This window comes from Hyposmocoma kahamanoa, unplaced genomic scaffold (assembly GCF_003589595.1).
Source record: "Hyposmocoma kahamanoa isolate Upper Pololo Valley unplaced genomic scaffold, ASM358959v1 80, whole genome shotgun sequence".
NCBI lineage: Eukaryota > Metazoa > Arthropoda > Insecta > Lepidoptera > Cosmopterigidae > Hyposmocoma > Hyposmocoma kahamanoa.
This window is the reverse complement of record NW_020654051.1, coordinates 6476083-6492169: the sequence shown is the minus strand read 5'-3', so window position 1 is coordinate 6492169 and position 16087 is coordinate 6476083. Positions and strand designations below refer to the sequence as shown.

General features: G+C 35.9%; 2 protein-coding genes across 2 annotated transcripts in view; one reads left to right on the top strand and one right to left on the bottom strand.

Annotated features, from left to right (window-relative positions):
• The window catches only part of LOC113233886 (probable aconitate hydratase, mitochondrial), a 24932-nt gene extending 13167 nt beyond the window's left edge, over positions 1–11765 (top strand). The window contains exons 8-16 of the mRNA XM_026469114.1: positions 19–141; positions 800–997; positions 2769–2888; positions 5117–5297; positions 5729–5878; positions 7081–7282; positions 7648–7866; positions 10041–10170; positions 11369–11765. Coding sequence (XP_026324899.1) covers positions 19–141; positions 800–997; positions 2769–2888; positions 5117–5297; positions 5729–5878; positions 7081–7282; positions 7648–7866; positions 10041–10170; positions 11369–11512 — 1467 coding nt within the window. The 3' untranslated portion in view covers positions 11513–11765. The remainder of the gene's footprint in view (positions 1–18; positions 142–799; positions 998–2768; positions 2889–5116; positions 5298–5728; positions 5879–7080; positions 7283–7647; positions 7867–10040; positions 10171–11368) is intronic.
• A 1239-nt stretch (positions 11766–13004) lies between these two features.
• LOC113233816 (60S ribosomal protein L22-like) lies at positions 13005–14971 on the bottom strand. Its single transcript, XM_026469030.1, has 3 exons — positions 14863–14971; positions 14492–14780; positions 13005–13200 (listed from the first exon to the last, which is right to left on the bottom strand). Exons 2-3 carry the CDS (start codon positions 14769–14771, stop codon positions 13037–13039), a joined length of 444 nt encoding a protein of 147 aa, XP_026324815.1. The 5' UTR covers positions 14772–14780; positions 14863–14971; the 3' UTR covers positions 13005–13036.
• Positions 14972–16087: the final 1116 nt, after the last annotated feature.

Sequence of the window (16087 nt, the reverse complement as noted above, 5' to 3'; positions counted from 1 at the left end):
AATAATATGTATGAACAGGTGTTCCCCTACAACAGCCGCATGGAGGCATACCTTAAGTCGACCGGTCGCAAGAACATCGCGGAAGCCGCTAACAAATACAAGCCTCTGCTAACGCCCGACGCGAACGCGCCCTACGATGAGGTAAGGAAAAATGGTCTATGGGAAGTGGACGAAAGGACCATGAATCGATTTCTGGAACGTTTCGTTTTACACGTTTTTGATATTGTTTGTTTTTTCTTGGCACTTACTGTTTATGCTACTATACAACTATTCAGTGCCTCTACCAAGTGTTAACAAAGCATCTTCAATTTTGTGTAGCAAATTGTACAGCTATCACAATAAAGAAATCGCATTTTTAGGACTAATAATCTGAGGTTAGTTTTTTCTACGGAATTAAAAACGAAAAAGAAAATTACGGGTTTATGCGGTTAGCTTTTTACTCGAATTCATTTTTAGTATATTATTTATAAGTATATTACGTTTTGAGTTTCTTAATTTTAAATTTGTTATCTTTTTAATCTTATGGCTCTATAGCCAATGCTTAGTAAATAAATTTAAAAAAATCTACCTAATTTTGGTGGCAATTCTTATTATTTTTATGTTCTAGAATATTACCACGATGTATTATTTAATAATATCCGAGTGCAGTATTCTGAAATATTATTTAATATTTCACGATGATATAGTCGAATAGTTAAATAATAACAATTGCCACTGAAATGAAGTAGAGAACTAACCCGAAAATTACCCATTAAGTTATATGCTTTACACTGTTACTTACTGACTATTTTACATTCAGATGGTCGAAATCGACCTATCAACCCTCGAGCCCCACGTGAATGGTCCGTTCACGCCCGATCTGACCAACCCGATCTCTCAACTCGGCCAAAACGCTAAAAAGAACAATTGGCCAATGGATATCAAGGTCGGCCTCATTGGATCTTGCACCAACTCTTCCTACGAGGACATGGGCCGCTGCGCCAGCATCGTTAAGGAGGTTAGTTCTTGTAAAACATTGTTTCATTTCGAACGGACTCTTATTAACCGACTTCAAAAAAAGGAGGAAGTTCTCAATTCGACTGTATGATTCTTTTTATGTATGTTACGCGATACATTTGTGAACCGACTTTGATAATTATTTTTTTATTGGAAAGGGGGTACCTCAGTAGTGGTCCCATTTAAATTTGAAGAAAATATTCCACCTCTAAGGGTGGCAAACTAGGGGATGAATGCTTTTGAGGTCGGTTTTTTTGGACCAATTTCTTTTCACGAGGTCTTATTATTGTACATTTCTATAAAATTATATAATTACAAGTGTAAATGTAATAAATATTCTTTATATGTTTAATTAGGCCTTATTTCAAATGTGTATTAAATTGATTAATTTCGTTAATGAAAAACCAAAACGTGCTATTTCTATTGATAATAACAGCTAAGGTACATTGCAAAAATTTTATATCCTGCTATAATGTGACTGTCCATTTAACCACGCACAAACACACATACACCAACTGACGCACGCACGCGCGCGCATTCATACACATACGTATGCCTATAAACACAGCAAGCACAGCATAAAAGAGAGCATTTTTCGTTTCTAATCAAGTGAACTTGAAAAAATATTCCCTGGACGAACTTGTGACAATGCGACCCCCCTCCTTATCATCCCACCCTTTTCTCTGGTTCCTGGCAACCTACTTTGAAATTTCGTATCGTTCTTTAATTCCTTCTTCTTCGTCACTCTAACTTCTCTTTCCGTCGCCACTCTCTCCTAAATTTCCGAAGCGAGCACACGTGCTCTCCTTCACATAAAATTCTGACCAGTTATATGTACCATTGAAAATCATACAACCTACCTATATAAAATATCAATATTTGTACAGTCAAGAGCACGTCAAGCTTGACACACTGTACTTTGAACCGTTCTTATCGTAAGCGGCATAGAGTTACATTAAAGTCTTAAGTGTTAACCTTGACGTGCTCTTGACCCTGTACCAATACAGGCCTTTTTGGGGTAAGTCGCTTATGTTAAATGTTAATCCATTGTAAAATACTGTTTTTATATGATTGTACCTGTGTTTATATCGTTATTTTGAATTGATACAGCCTTTACTTTACCTGTTCTTTTCCCTTCCTGTATCTGCTCTTTCTTTATTTCTGCAATAAATTGTATATGGACCATCGAGTATATAACCAGAAATAGAGACGAAATGTCATTTAATTTGTTGGAAAACTATTCTGCCAAATCATTACTGTGACAACTGCGCTCCGATTGGCCAGCCCAAATACGAAACAATTGACGGGTATCGTCAATTGTTTCTTTTTAAATCGACCAGTTTAACTTGAGCTTCGCTATAATGGAAGAAAATTGCAAAATTACATATTTAATTACCGATGAAATGTGATTCCGTTTGTTTTTGATGTTTTGCTGTTTTTACCACACCACCAAATGGACCAGCCTCTATTGTTAGATATATCTTTATTGCAATAAATACAGAATATTTTTGGAATATACGGAGACGTACACACAGGTCAGTTGTTGGTGCTGTACTATTTCAGCTTTCTAATTTGTGAATTCAGCGCAAACGAGAGTTGATATTTGAAAATGATATAAGGCCAATTTACCTGATGAGTTGCCAGGGACAGATGGCCCTTATTTCGTCTCCATTGCTGGTTATATTCGATGATGTGAACTGAGCCTTCTATTTAAATACTGATATGCTAAAAGCGTCATAAGCATCGGCTAAGCTCTTTCATTCTTTCCACAGGCAATTAGTCACGGGCTGAAGTCGAAGATTCCGTTTAACGTGACCCCAGGCTCGGAGCAGATACGCGCCACCATCGAGCGTGATGGGATCGCTAAGACACTCAGGGACTTCGGAGGCACTGTAAGCATACAATACTATATCTTTAAGTGGAATAGAATAATTTATTTCATATTTAGGAATGAAACTATTTTTCCGGATTTAAATCGCGTATATTTGTTTTTTCAAACAAACCGACGTTTCGGGCCCTTTACAGGTCCCATGGTCACGGTTGACTGAGGTGGTACAGTCTTCAACCATATTTCATATTATCAATAGGTATCACAATATTACAATTTCATGATTAAGTTTAAAACCACGCTTTGAAAAACCACGTACTTCAGTTTTCTGATTATTATAATTTAGTCGTGTTAGCGAATACATAATATTCATTTATCAGCAACCCATTTTATACGTCTCACTGCTGGCCACGGACCTCCTCTCAAGCGAGGTCTTGTGGCCTAAATGCCATGGGGTTGGGAACCTCACACGTTTTCGTAGGGTTGTGAATCTTCTTCGACGTGCAGGTTTCATCATGGTGTTTTCCTCCACCATAAAACTCATTGTAAATTTCAAATTAAATTTCGCGCATAAGTTCCGAAAAACTCGGAGAAGTGAACTCGGATTCGAACCCACGCTCTCTATTTGAGAGGCGGTAGGTCAAACTATTGTGGGGGCGCTGCTGGCGCTGGTGGATTGTAATGTTGTAAGGAGAGTAGTATAGTAGCCTCCGTAGCCTCCGCAGCCTCCATACATCTTGCTTAGTACGTTTGACGTTCAAAGTTCAATAGGGTAAAGAACTAGTGGTAATAAATCCAGTTTTATAAATATTTATTCCAGTTTTAACAATATATATGATCTTTAAAATGTTTATCGTACTAGAGATTTTTAGTAACTGGTAAACGGCTCAAAATATTAAGAAGAAAAGACGTGTTCGCTGCCACGATCGGGCAGGGAGTGACGATGGAACGAAACGAAATTAGAATGTGAGGCAAAAGAATGGAACAATTCAAAATTTTAAATTAAATACGAATGGCCAGGAAGCGAAGTAGGGCGATAAAAAGGTGGAACGACGATGTAAGGAGGTCACATCGTTACACTATTAACCTACCACGGCTTTTTAGTAGTTGTTTAGGGTAAATTTATATTGCGGCGGAACGGAACATAAGCAAATTTTTGTAACTATATTGTACATAACATATTGAACTTTATGGTCAATTGTGTAATGTACAAACTAACTAAACTAGGTACGAGTCAAAATCTTCCGCGGAATTCTCTTGCATGCTCGAGAATGCTCGCGTATTCCGCGGAAGATTGACTCGTATCTAATTTGTACATTAGACTATATCCATAAAGTTTATTATGCTATGTACAATATCGTTACAAAAATTCGCTTCCATTCCGTTCCGCCGCAATATTAATTGGACCTTATTGTTTTTAATATTTTTGTGTACCTAATTTTTGAACGGGCACGTGAAATTGTATCAACTTACACCTAGAGGTGGGTTATAAATAACGTCACGATGAAAAAATCACGATGCCGTCAAACAGTATCGCCGTGACTCGTTCCGAAGGAACGACGTTCCAAAGTCACATAGGTGTTCCTCCGTTCCAATAGCTATCCCCGTCACTCACATCACGATGTACTTATTTGATACAATGCGCGATCTCCGTTCCGTGGTGACTGAGCGCGCCACTCGTTGTAGTTTTCTCTTCAAATCGGGCCATTTCGGCGATGGGAGTGAGTGAGATAGGATGACTTTCTTTGCTCACTCACAAGGGTCGTTGGTGTTTTTTACTACTAGAAAGGGCGGATGAAAAAAATCTGCAGCAGTTACTATAAACCTATTTATTAACAAAGTAAAATGTTTTTGTATACTTGTTTTACTATAGGAAGCGTTGGTATTTTATATATATGTATAATCTACTTTATGTATTCTACTAGAAATATAATTACATTACACTTTATTGCTATTTTTAACATTCCAAAGATTCGCATTAAATAAGTAACAAACAAAATTACATTAACTACAAAATCAACTTTTTGAATGGAATTGAAACTTATTACAAAGGGAGTAAAAACTTAAATCATTCTATAAAAAACGGCTATAAGTATTAGAAAGAAGCCGCTGGCTAAAACCGTATATCGTGATGTAAGTTATAGGCGTGACAAGGTCACGGAAGTAACAGTCGTGATAAATCACCGTGATGTTTTTGGAACCGGAACGACAGTCACGGCGATAGAAATGTAACGCTATTCCCCATGTCTACTTACAACCTGTGTATAATAAATGACTTATAATAACGATTAGGTATTAGCCAACGCGTGCGGCCCCTGCATCGGACAATGGGACCGTCGCGACGTGAAAAAGGGAGAGAAGAACACCATCGTGACGTCATACAACCGCAACTTCACGGGCCGCAACGATGCCAACCCCGCCACTCACTGCTTCGTCACCAGCCCTGAGCTCGTCACTGCTCTGTCTATCGCTGGTGAGATTTTCATATCATATAATTGGATCATGACGTCATTCAATAGCAACATCATTTTTGTTTATATTGAACTCGTCCAATTATAGTTGTCACTAAATGTCCAGTGTCTAAAAACAAATGGGTGAGGGAAAAAATATCAGTGGCGAGGCGTCCATATAACTCAATTCCCACCGGCTTGCCTAAAATTTTCCATGTCTCATCAAATATTATAAATATTTAAATAAGTTTACTACATTTTGTGCTCTATTTATTTTATAATTTTATACAAACACAGATGTGGGTCAACAAGCGGGTAAACTAAAGTGAGACTGGGCGGCTCGGTAAATTGTGGTTGCTCATCTAATCGATATCTAGGATTTAACAATCGTCGAAAAAGCGCTGATCTACCAGAATCTGTATTTTTCAGTATTACACATTCCTCCGCGTTTCAGGTCGCCTGGACTTCAATCCATTAAAGGACGAACTGACAGGCAAGGACGGCAAAAAGTTCAAACTATCCGACCCGTTCGGCGACGAGCTGCCCTCCAAGGGCTTCGACCCCGGCCAGGACACGTACCAACATCCCATTGCTGACGGAAGCAGTTAGTATTAATACCAATTTTTTAGTAGCAATAGATCTCGTTGTGACAGAGTTCGTTCACGAAAGTACTGCCACTTCACCCAAGTCTGCCGCCCAGCGGTACTGTGAGCATTACTGCTTTTCAGCTTTGAAGGGTAAGGGTACTGTGAAATTACAGGCCATCGAGTATATAACCTGAAATAGAGCCATCCATCCCTGGCAACTCACCAGGTATAAATGGGCCTTATATCACTTTTAAATATCAACTCTAGTTTGCGCTGAAATCACAAATTAGAAAACAATTGTTTCGAATTCGGGCTGGCCAATCAGAGGGCAGTTGTCATAGTAATGATTTGGCAGAATAGTTTTGAAACAAATTAAATGACATTTCGTCTCTATTTCTGGTTATATACTCAATGTTACAGGCACATGGAACTTTTCAAGAAAAGCTATCTGCGATGGAAAGAATCAGACGGCGCCAAATTATGGTGCTGCATCGATAGGTGTGTCACTACACTAAACTCCAATAAGGGGCTGTGTTTCGTCAAGCAATAGGATATCTTTATTATGACTTAGTAGCGAGTACAATATGTCAAAATAACGAGTTGCAAACATATCTCTTCTTTGCTTGTCTCTGGCAGAAAATAAGCCTTATTGTTATTAGGAATCGATGAAATTGACGATATTTTGTATCGATAATAAACACATAAAGAAATAAATAAATTCGTAACATCCGCTGAATCGGTCTGTTGAGCTCGGTTGCTTAAAAGGCGTGGAAACAGACACTGGTTCGAATCCAGTCAGGTCGAAGGATTGTTTTCTTTATATTGTTCGATATTTGTATCAATAATCACAAACTAGTGGATTATTTTTATAAAAAAAAAATATGAAAATCATATCAGAAAAACATCGTGATATTCAATAAACGAATATACTAAAGTTTTAATTAGTATAACTAATATCAAAACCCTTAGAAAAATTCTTTTGATCCAGCTGGATTGGAACCAGCACCCTCAGTCAATCTGTGCCAGGTGCTCTGCCAATTAATCAATTATTTAAATTACTTTTAGCGAGCGAATTAAGTTTTCGTAGTATTTCGATCTTAGTTATAATAAGTATAACAAACTAGTGGAGTAATTTCACAAAAAAATTCAATATGGTAGTAAAACACAATGACGTTTAATGAACTTAAAAAATACTAAAGTTTATCAAATCCATTCGCAGAAGTACAAGTGGACGTGTCTCCGTCATCGGATCGACTGCAACTCCTGGCGCCTTTCGAAAAATGGGACGGCAAAGACCTCACTGACATGACCATCCTCATAAAGGTGAAAGGAAAATGCACCACCGACCACATCTCCGCTGCTGGACCCTGGCTCAAGTATCGTGGCCATCTCGACAACATCTCCAACAACATGTTTATCTCGTTAGTATAACAATTATATTATGAAAAGTATTGTAGTTGTGGGGCCAAAATATTTCAAAGGGAAACTTACTTATTAATAAACATATCTAGTATTAAAAAGAGGTTAAACAATTCTGTAGGTACAAGTAAACGACCTTAAGCAAATGTTTTGGTTTTTAGATGTTTTTAGAAACATTGTTTTATAATGCTAAAAATAACACAATGGTAGACATTCAAGTCCTATCGCCGTTCGTTTTTTATTTAACATATTTTGTTTAATCTGAAAATTGATTTTAAATGACTAATAAAGAGCCTCATTCTCACAAAACACTCAGTAGTAAAAACTACTATTTGACACTAAGATTATTTACCTCTCTATTTTCCAGAGCAACGAACGCAGAGAACGGTGAGCTGAACAAAGTGAAGAACCAATTGACGGGCGAGTGGGGCCCAGTGCCCGCGACAGCGCGTGCGTACAAAGCAGCGGGGGTGCGCTGGTGCGTCATCGGCGACGACAATTACGGCGAAGGCTCCAGCCGAGAGCATGCCGCATTGGAACCGAGGCATTTGGGCGGATACGCCATCATAGTCAAGTCATTCGCTAGGTGAGACCGCAAACAACATGACCACTCACGGAAAATGATACGTAGAACATACAAAGAAATTGATTAGATGGAATCGAATGACTGTCGAAATAAATAAATTCGGGTCGGCAACTCAGAAAATTAAAAGTAACACGTCATTGCAACCTTCTTATTTTATTTTAATTGAATATCATGACGTTTTTAATATACTTCGTTTCAATCAATTTTAAACAAAAAGTAAGCAAACAGGTCACTGACCCGACTATAAACGTTTTAGTGATGGCCAATTTTACTGCCAACTACAAATTAATTAATTTATTGAATAAATCGATTTGTTTAATTGAGTCATACTAGCAGCTTTTATTACATAACCATTGACTTACAAATAAATGGACGACGGGTTTAATACACGAACCACGAAAAAAATGTCCCAAGTCAACCTATTTAAACGTAGTGACATGTAAAGGAATATGAAAAAGCTAAAACGTTGAATTTAAATTGTAATGTCATCGCAGTACTGTCTAATTTTGCTTGCTTCGTCAGTCGAACAAACGAATACTAAAGCGTGAATGACGCTCTGTATACGATTTTAACGCCCTATAAGTTCGGACACTTTTAGCGCGGACCCGACGTCCATATAATTGTAAGTCAATGTACATAACCTATAAAAGCATATTTAAAATTTCCGAAAACTTGATTTTAAATCCTCCAATTTTTATTCGATTGCAATTGAAATTTTCGATTTATTACATCTTTCATTCAAAAATAACCTGACTTTTTCACTACCATTTTTCAAATATGATTTTACGATGCTATTGAATATTGTTGAAAAAAGTGACGAGATGAAGATGAAAATCTTCGAAATATACGTGAAAATATATATAGTATACTTATTCGAATTATTGAGTGATTGTTTTAGAAATTCAACCAGAATCTTTTGTTTACATTTCGTTTAAAATGTATTGGAATAGACTGTACCATGGTATTCATCTATTTTTTGTGAAAATACTTCACTAGTTTATTGTTATTATTATTGACACAAAGATCGAAGAAACAAGAAAATTTTCATTCGACCCGGCTGGATTCGAACCAGCGACTGTTGCCTCAACGTGGCTACCTTTCCGCCACAGGTGGAGACCGCAAATCTTACACCTTTTTGTATATCGACGCCTTACTTTCTCAAACACTTATCTTATAAAGAGTGATTATTCAGGAGATATAGGTAAAAGCCAGTGTGTGAATATTAAGGAAATTTAGTGTGAAATCATTAACTTACAAATAAATGGACGACGGGTCTAATACAAAAATCACGAAAAAAATGTCCCAAGTCAACCTATTTAAACGTAGTGACATGTAAAGGAATATGAAAAAGCTAAAACGTTGAATTTAAATTGTAATGTCATCGCAGTACTGTCTAATTTTGCTTGCTTCGCTGTCAGTCGAACAGACGAAGACTAAAGCGTGAATGACGGTCTGTATACGATTTTAACGCCCTATAAGTTCGGACCCTTTTTAGCGCGGACCCGACGTCCATATAAATGCAAATCAATGTGTGAAATCATCCTGCAAATATGTATGTACAATGCATTTTTGCATTTCAGTTACTTTGTTTTTTAAGATACGAGTTCGAGAAAGTAAAGCGACGATATGCTTCTTGTAGGTCTTGTATTGGGTTTTAACAGCTTTTTTGTCTTAGCACCTCCTGTGAGAACTTATGAAAGTCACTCGGCCACTTACTTTTACAGTTACCAGAAAACTGACAGACATATCGCTATGTAGTTTCTTATTAATTGTGATTGTAACTCTTTAACGATACCTTGAGTAATTCATATAAGACACCACGCGCGTTTTAAGCTTGGCAATCATTAGAACAACCAAAGCTGTTGTAAGTGAATAGGTTTTCACAAGACATAGAGCTGTATATAAATATAGACGTTCCGTTGTCTGTTGCTATAGGATCCATAGTCATATGCGAGTGAGAAATATGTGTAAGAGAGTTACCACACTTATTAACACAGCTCAAGCCGATTGACTTGAGCCGGTCCGAAAAGCTTGCGTGTCCATGCAGTAAGAACTAAAGAGATGTTGCGCGTTTAGCTAACGCTCGAAATGTACTACTTTTTTACTCTCTTATTAACTGATTAATGAGGTGAGCCCCTAAGAAAAGCTATTGAAGGTAATCAAATGTATCGCAGGATCCACGAGACGAACCTGAAGAAGCAAGGTATGCTGCCGCTGACATTTGCCAACCCTGCTGATTACGACAAGATTCAACCCACTGACAAAATCTCGCTACTTGGACTTAAGGACCTCGCGCCTGGGAAGGTAACAACAGTATTTTTTTAAATCCCTGAACACTATGTAAATTGTAACGTTTTAACATTATTTATATGTAGCCCCACTGTATTGCTTGCCAAGTAACATAACCATACGGTATTAATTCCAAAAAGCCCAAATTTAGAAAAAGTAATAAAAAAAAATTTTCCCTATTGAAATCTGCAATCAGTCAACCAGACGTTAATCAGATGAGTTGGAATATATAGGGTGTTCCAGAAGATTAAGGCCATTGCCTTATCTCCCTTTAATTGCAAGACACATCCGCTCCTTTCAGTCTTCTAATTGTGTTTGACAGCAACACTATTTGGGGCAATCTCCTAGTTGAAGTCTGTAGTGAACTGTATAGCATTTAGCTTCTTCGAGAACCGTTGGCATTTCCAGATTTGTGTATTTCGGAGTTAGCGTACCAGGGTGCAACAGTTAATACCCAGAGAATGTTATTTTGGTCTCTTTGAAGGCTAAGTAAATTTGTTTTGCTGGCTGTTGCCACAATTGTATCCCATAAGTCCAGGTCGGATTTATTACACTGCAGTACACTCTCAGCTTGTTGCTTAGAGATAAGGTGTATTGTCTGCCCAGAAGCCAGAGGAGATTTCTGAACCTAGAGTTAATCTTAGTTCTTTTGTTTTAAAATAATTGGCATACAAAATTGTTGCTGCTCGTTAATTTATAACGAACACTGATTACAAATCAGAAATTGCGTGAAGGGAGTGAAAACCATGTTGGGAGGCTGCATGCGTCCCTATGTTGGAGCTCCTGCTGCCTAAATGGTGAATAAAACAGACTAGCGCCCTGGTACTTGCAAGGATTGATGAGATAATTCGAAGTTACAACACGATTGACATCAAGAATTGCGATAACAATACAACAATTATTATACCATTTTAAAATACAATAATTTTCATCGACTATCGTTGACTTCTATCAGTTGCTCTTTACACTTGGTGCAGACCGGATGCACACAATCGACTTGGAAATGGCTACTATTTTCTATTCTGATCATGTTTTAGGCCAGATAATATAATATTTCAAATTTCCGCCATCAATATGTATTGAAAATTGCAATTTCGTATTTGGAGTTTAGCAAATTTAATATATTTTAGAATGCAACTCTAAATAGTTGTACTATAAGTCTTAACTAAGACGTAATGTACCTACTTATAATACACACCATTTATGTTTACAGCCAGTGGTGTGCGAAGTGAAGCATGCAAATGGGTCGACAGAAAAAATCATGCTGAATCACTCATTGAACGAGCAACAGATCGCCTGGTTCCAAGCTGGCTCAGCCCTTAACAGAATGAAGGAGCTTGTTGCGGGCAAAAAGTGATCATCGATTCTATATTAGTTTTGAGTACTTGCACTGGACCTTGTATTAATTTTTTGTTACTATTTCTTATCCCTAGCTACAAAATACGGTCTTAAAATCATTTTTCGATGTTAGTTCCGTAAATTGAGCATAATTTTGAATATAGGGAAATCTATAATTTTTAGGTGCAGTGTATAGTGCAAAGTGCAAGGAACTGCGCTGTTTGAGGCCGAAATTTGGAATCTAATTAATATGTTAGACAGGAGAGGATAGCTTATTAGAAAAGATCGAATTGTTATTAGAACTAAAATTTCGGCAGTTTCTCATTGTATTTTTTGTAATATAGAAATTAAATTTAGTAATTATATTGATACCAGTGCAAGTGTGTTACCATTTTGTAGTACAATTTATTCAAAATATACAAATTTTCATCTTGGACAATATTCTCGGCGTGATGATGTTAAAAGCCTTAGTAGGAACAAACTTACGAATAGATGGAATTAGATTTTGAGGTTCTATTATTTTTCAAGAATCTTCTTAAAAATATTTTTTTTTTGTGATTTTCATTTATGTAAATAATATATCATCAAATATATTAATTTAAAACATTACATGCATAGTTTGATTATTACTGCTTCAATCTCCACCCAGTAGCAATGTGATTAATGGTTGGTGATGTTACATAGCAACTGTTAAGTAATCTGTGGTGATGGTTACTATATTTCTTAATATACCTGTCAAATGTTAAGTAAACAAAGGATTACCCGTTTTTTGAAGCTTTTTCTTAAAACTAGTAGACTCTGTTCGACATAACTTATTCAAACTTGACATTGGATAAAGTGATTCTCATTAAGAGACAATGCCGAAAGGTATTCCCTCTCCCTAGACACCCATTGCCCAGTGACAAATTAGCGAGACAGTGGTACTTCGGAAAAGTTCTTGCTACTTTTTGCCGAGAAACTTAGTTAAAAAAATATATAAACTGGGAGAGACAAGCAAAAGCAAGATATTACCCCACGTAATAAAAACCTCTTAACATAATATTATATTAATCCTTTTCATTACAAAACATTTTATAACAATTTAAATAGTCCCTTTGATAGCTAGGATGCGCGATCCCAGCTATCAAATGTGTGAGGTGAGGTGTCTCATCTGTATATCACTGTATTGATTGTAATTATACATTTTTCTAAGTCATCCGGACGAATCGCGTATTGTTGAAATTTAAATGCTGATCGTTTATTTGTAATTTCAATGCATTTATTAAAATCAGATCTGCTTAACTTTACCTCCAATTCTTTCGATAATTCCGTAATCTGATTGTCAAACTTTCAGATTACGGAATTATTGAAAGAATTGGAGGTAAAGTTAAGCAGATCTGATTTTAATAAATGCATTGAAATTACAAATATACATAGGTAGTTTTCTACTCTATCAATTGTTTATGAATAATGAATAAGCCTAGACTTAATTTCAGAAACATGATGTATCCTGATGAAATAAAATGCAGTGGTTTTACAATAAAACTATTTATTTAGCAATAGCTTAATCCTCATTGTCCTCATTATCACTGTCTGCATTGATATTGAAGTAGCGTAACTCATATGCATCATGAGCTGAAGCCACCACTCTCAGCCAATCACGGAGGTTATTCTTCTTGAGGTAACGCTTCGTCAGATACTTCAGGTATCTCTTGGAGAAGGGAATGTCTGCAACAATAACAATATGTACAGTTAATAGCACATCAAGATATACACTTCTGTTCGAATGTTGCTTTCAGTGCAATGTGACAACATCTGTCAAAGTGTAGCTTGGTGTGCTGCCATTTGTACAAGCTGTTCCAAACAGGGTGTATTACACTAGTGGTAGTTTCAAATGCTTTTAATGAAAATATTATCATTTTCACAAAGCTTGACTTAACTTGTCCTTCCAAGTGTAGTTTATGGTAATTACAATATAACATGAAAAAATAGATGTAATTGTCAAAACTATCTTAAAATATATAGTGATTTGGAACATTAGAATAGGTTCTATCTGCTCCTACTACATCACCTATAAGCGTAACAAACACACAAAATGAGCAATACAATATAGAATTATGGGAACCAGATTGTTACACCAGGTTGAGTGTTGTACAAATAGCATTTTGAGAAGCCCCTTAGCCATATAGCTTAAATTTTAGTCTGAAGTCAAGATTGACAAGACATTCACACACCAAAACAAATTCTGAACCTCACAATCAGTTTATCCTGAACTGACTGAGTTTCGAGTTTAGCCAGTGGAATTGAGACTGATATTAATTTAAAATTGACAAAATAGATGATACTGAGAAACAAGTTTCACATGATATCTAATTAAAAATTTTATATGTAAGAAATAGAAGAAATTGCGAAGAACACATAGTTACCACAATTAATTAAAGTATAAAAGGTAGACTACAGCACTTTTGTTGCCCGAGGATAAATCAAATGACATTCTATTTTAATGTCCTTCACTCAGTTGTTATTAGGCCAATGTGTGGTGTAGGTATATATAAAACTTGTAATTAATATAATGTAAAGTTTACTACTTATTGTATTTGTGTGTGTATGTGTGTATATCGAAGCCAGAAAGCGATCTTGTCGTATCTCAAAAAATGTGACTACACCGGGGCCAAAAAACTTTTAAAAAATATATTTCTCTTTAATTTGAATTAATAAAAAGTAAATTTTATAGTATGATTATATACATCCTACTTTAAAATTGACTTTGTACTAATTCAAATTAAAGAGAAATAATCTTTTCAAAGTTTTTCGGCCTCCGTGTACAGTCCTATTTTACAAGATACAAGATCGCTTTGCGGCGTCGATATATATATTTGCACAACATTGTACAATGAAAGTTCTGATATTAACAAGGTAAGGTTACAATATTCACTAACCTTACAACTAAAGGAACGTATCAGGAATATTGAATAAACAAATGATAAGCAAGATCATGAAATAAGGTTTGGGATCTTACCTGCACTGATGGCAACTTTCGTTTTGTCCCTGGCCACCGTAACGTGATTGCTTAGGTTATTAGTCTTGCCATCAACTTTGACATGTTCCTTCAGATATTTCTCGAAGTTGCCAACATCGAGGATGCTGTCCTCGGCGGGGTGAGTGCAGTCAATCACGAACTTGAGGTTAATTTTCCTCTTGATCCCCTTGCCGCGGATTTTACCACCCTTAATGCCTTTCCTGCCAGACTTTTGGTGTAACTGGGCTTTCTTAGCCACGGGTTTCTTTGTCACTGCCATTTTGGCAATCTGAAATGAAACAGTTACATTGAATTCATCAAAAACTTAAAGAATTATAACAATATCACGTATATTTTGCAAAATAACCTACTAAACACGTGTAGAACAGTCACCGAAGAAACTGCAAAATGGCCGATATAAACGTCAATATTTCTCCAAGTGGCTAGTTCCTCTATAATAATAATCCTGTTTGGTGGCTAGCCTGATCGTTAATGTTGCCATATTATTTCTTTCACTATTTATCGGTTTTTAGTCATTTTCATAATATAACTTTGAAGAAACATTCTTTATTCACTCAATGCTGTTGTATACAACACTATTGAATTAAATTAGAACAAAAATTTAAAAAGTATAAATGGCTTTCGAAGTTACATGTACAGTTTTTACAAAGATTATTTTTATTTTAAGTATATTATGAAGAAAAAACGAAGAAAGAAATAGTAATGAAGAAAGTTAGAATTATGTTCCTTTTCTTAAACCAAGTTACAAAAGACTTTATCCTAAAAATTCCAATAATTACGAATTCAAAAGTTTTTCTTCAAAGTGACAAAAGATGATTTGATTTAACGGAAAGTAAAAACATAAATATTGACTCCCGCCGCTTAAGACTATTTAAAAAACCCAAATAAGTAAACTAAGTTATTTAAGAGAAAGTGAAAACATAATGTATTAGAATCACAATGAAAAACATTATTGAAGATCCCGATAATTAAACGAAGACATTGCTCAAAGGCCTATATCTATATATCTAAGCCAAAACTCTTAATAAAAAAATTAAAGAACAACAAAAAAATTGCGGGCTTTTAAGTTACGAATACAGTACAAATAAAAACTAATTTTATTTTATTTTAAGAAAATACATGCATGGCATGATTAACGCACTTTTATGAGATACACCTTGGTCAATTTCTGCAGAAAGTAAAAAATGTTCGAAATTCAAATAAACAAGATGGCCGCCATACAAATTTCGAAGCCTTCTTGGGTCTTAATCATAATTTGGGATCAAATGTTTTTTTCGCCATTTTTTAATATGGCCTTATAAGTGTCTTTTTTTCGTTAAAAATAGCTGCCGAAAGAGACTCGCTCTGTTTCAGCTGAAAATTGTCATGTGGAGGCTTCTAGAAGTACCGGACAATAATTTGTGCTCGAAATTGGTTTTTCGCCATTTTCAAATATGGCCGCCGTACAAGCGTTTGTTGGCATAAGGAAAAACATTGTTCTGATCCCTTTAAAAATTGTGATGTGGTGGTCTCTAGGAGTGCTTAATAATTATTTGTGATCAACAGTGGTTTGTCGCCATTTTTCAATATGGTTGC

What these genes read in the sequence shown, in the direction of transcription:
- LOC113233816 (XM_026469030.1), bottom strand. Translation starts at nt 14,771, where the DNA reads ATGGCAGTGACAAAGAAACCCGTGGCTAAGAAAGCCCAGTTACACCAA. An exon ending in GAAAGTTGCCATCAGTGCAG is followed by an intron (nt 13,201 to 14,491) that starts GTAAGATCCCAA and finishes TTATTGTTGCAG; the next exon opens with ACATTCCCTTCTCCAAGAGA.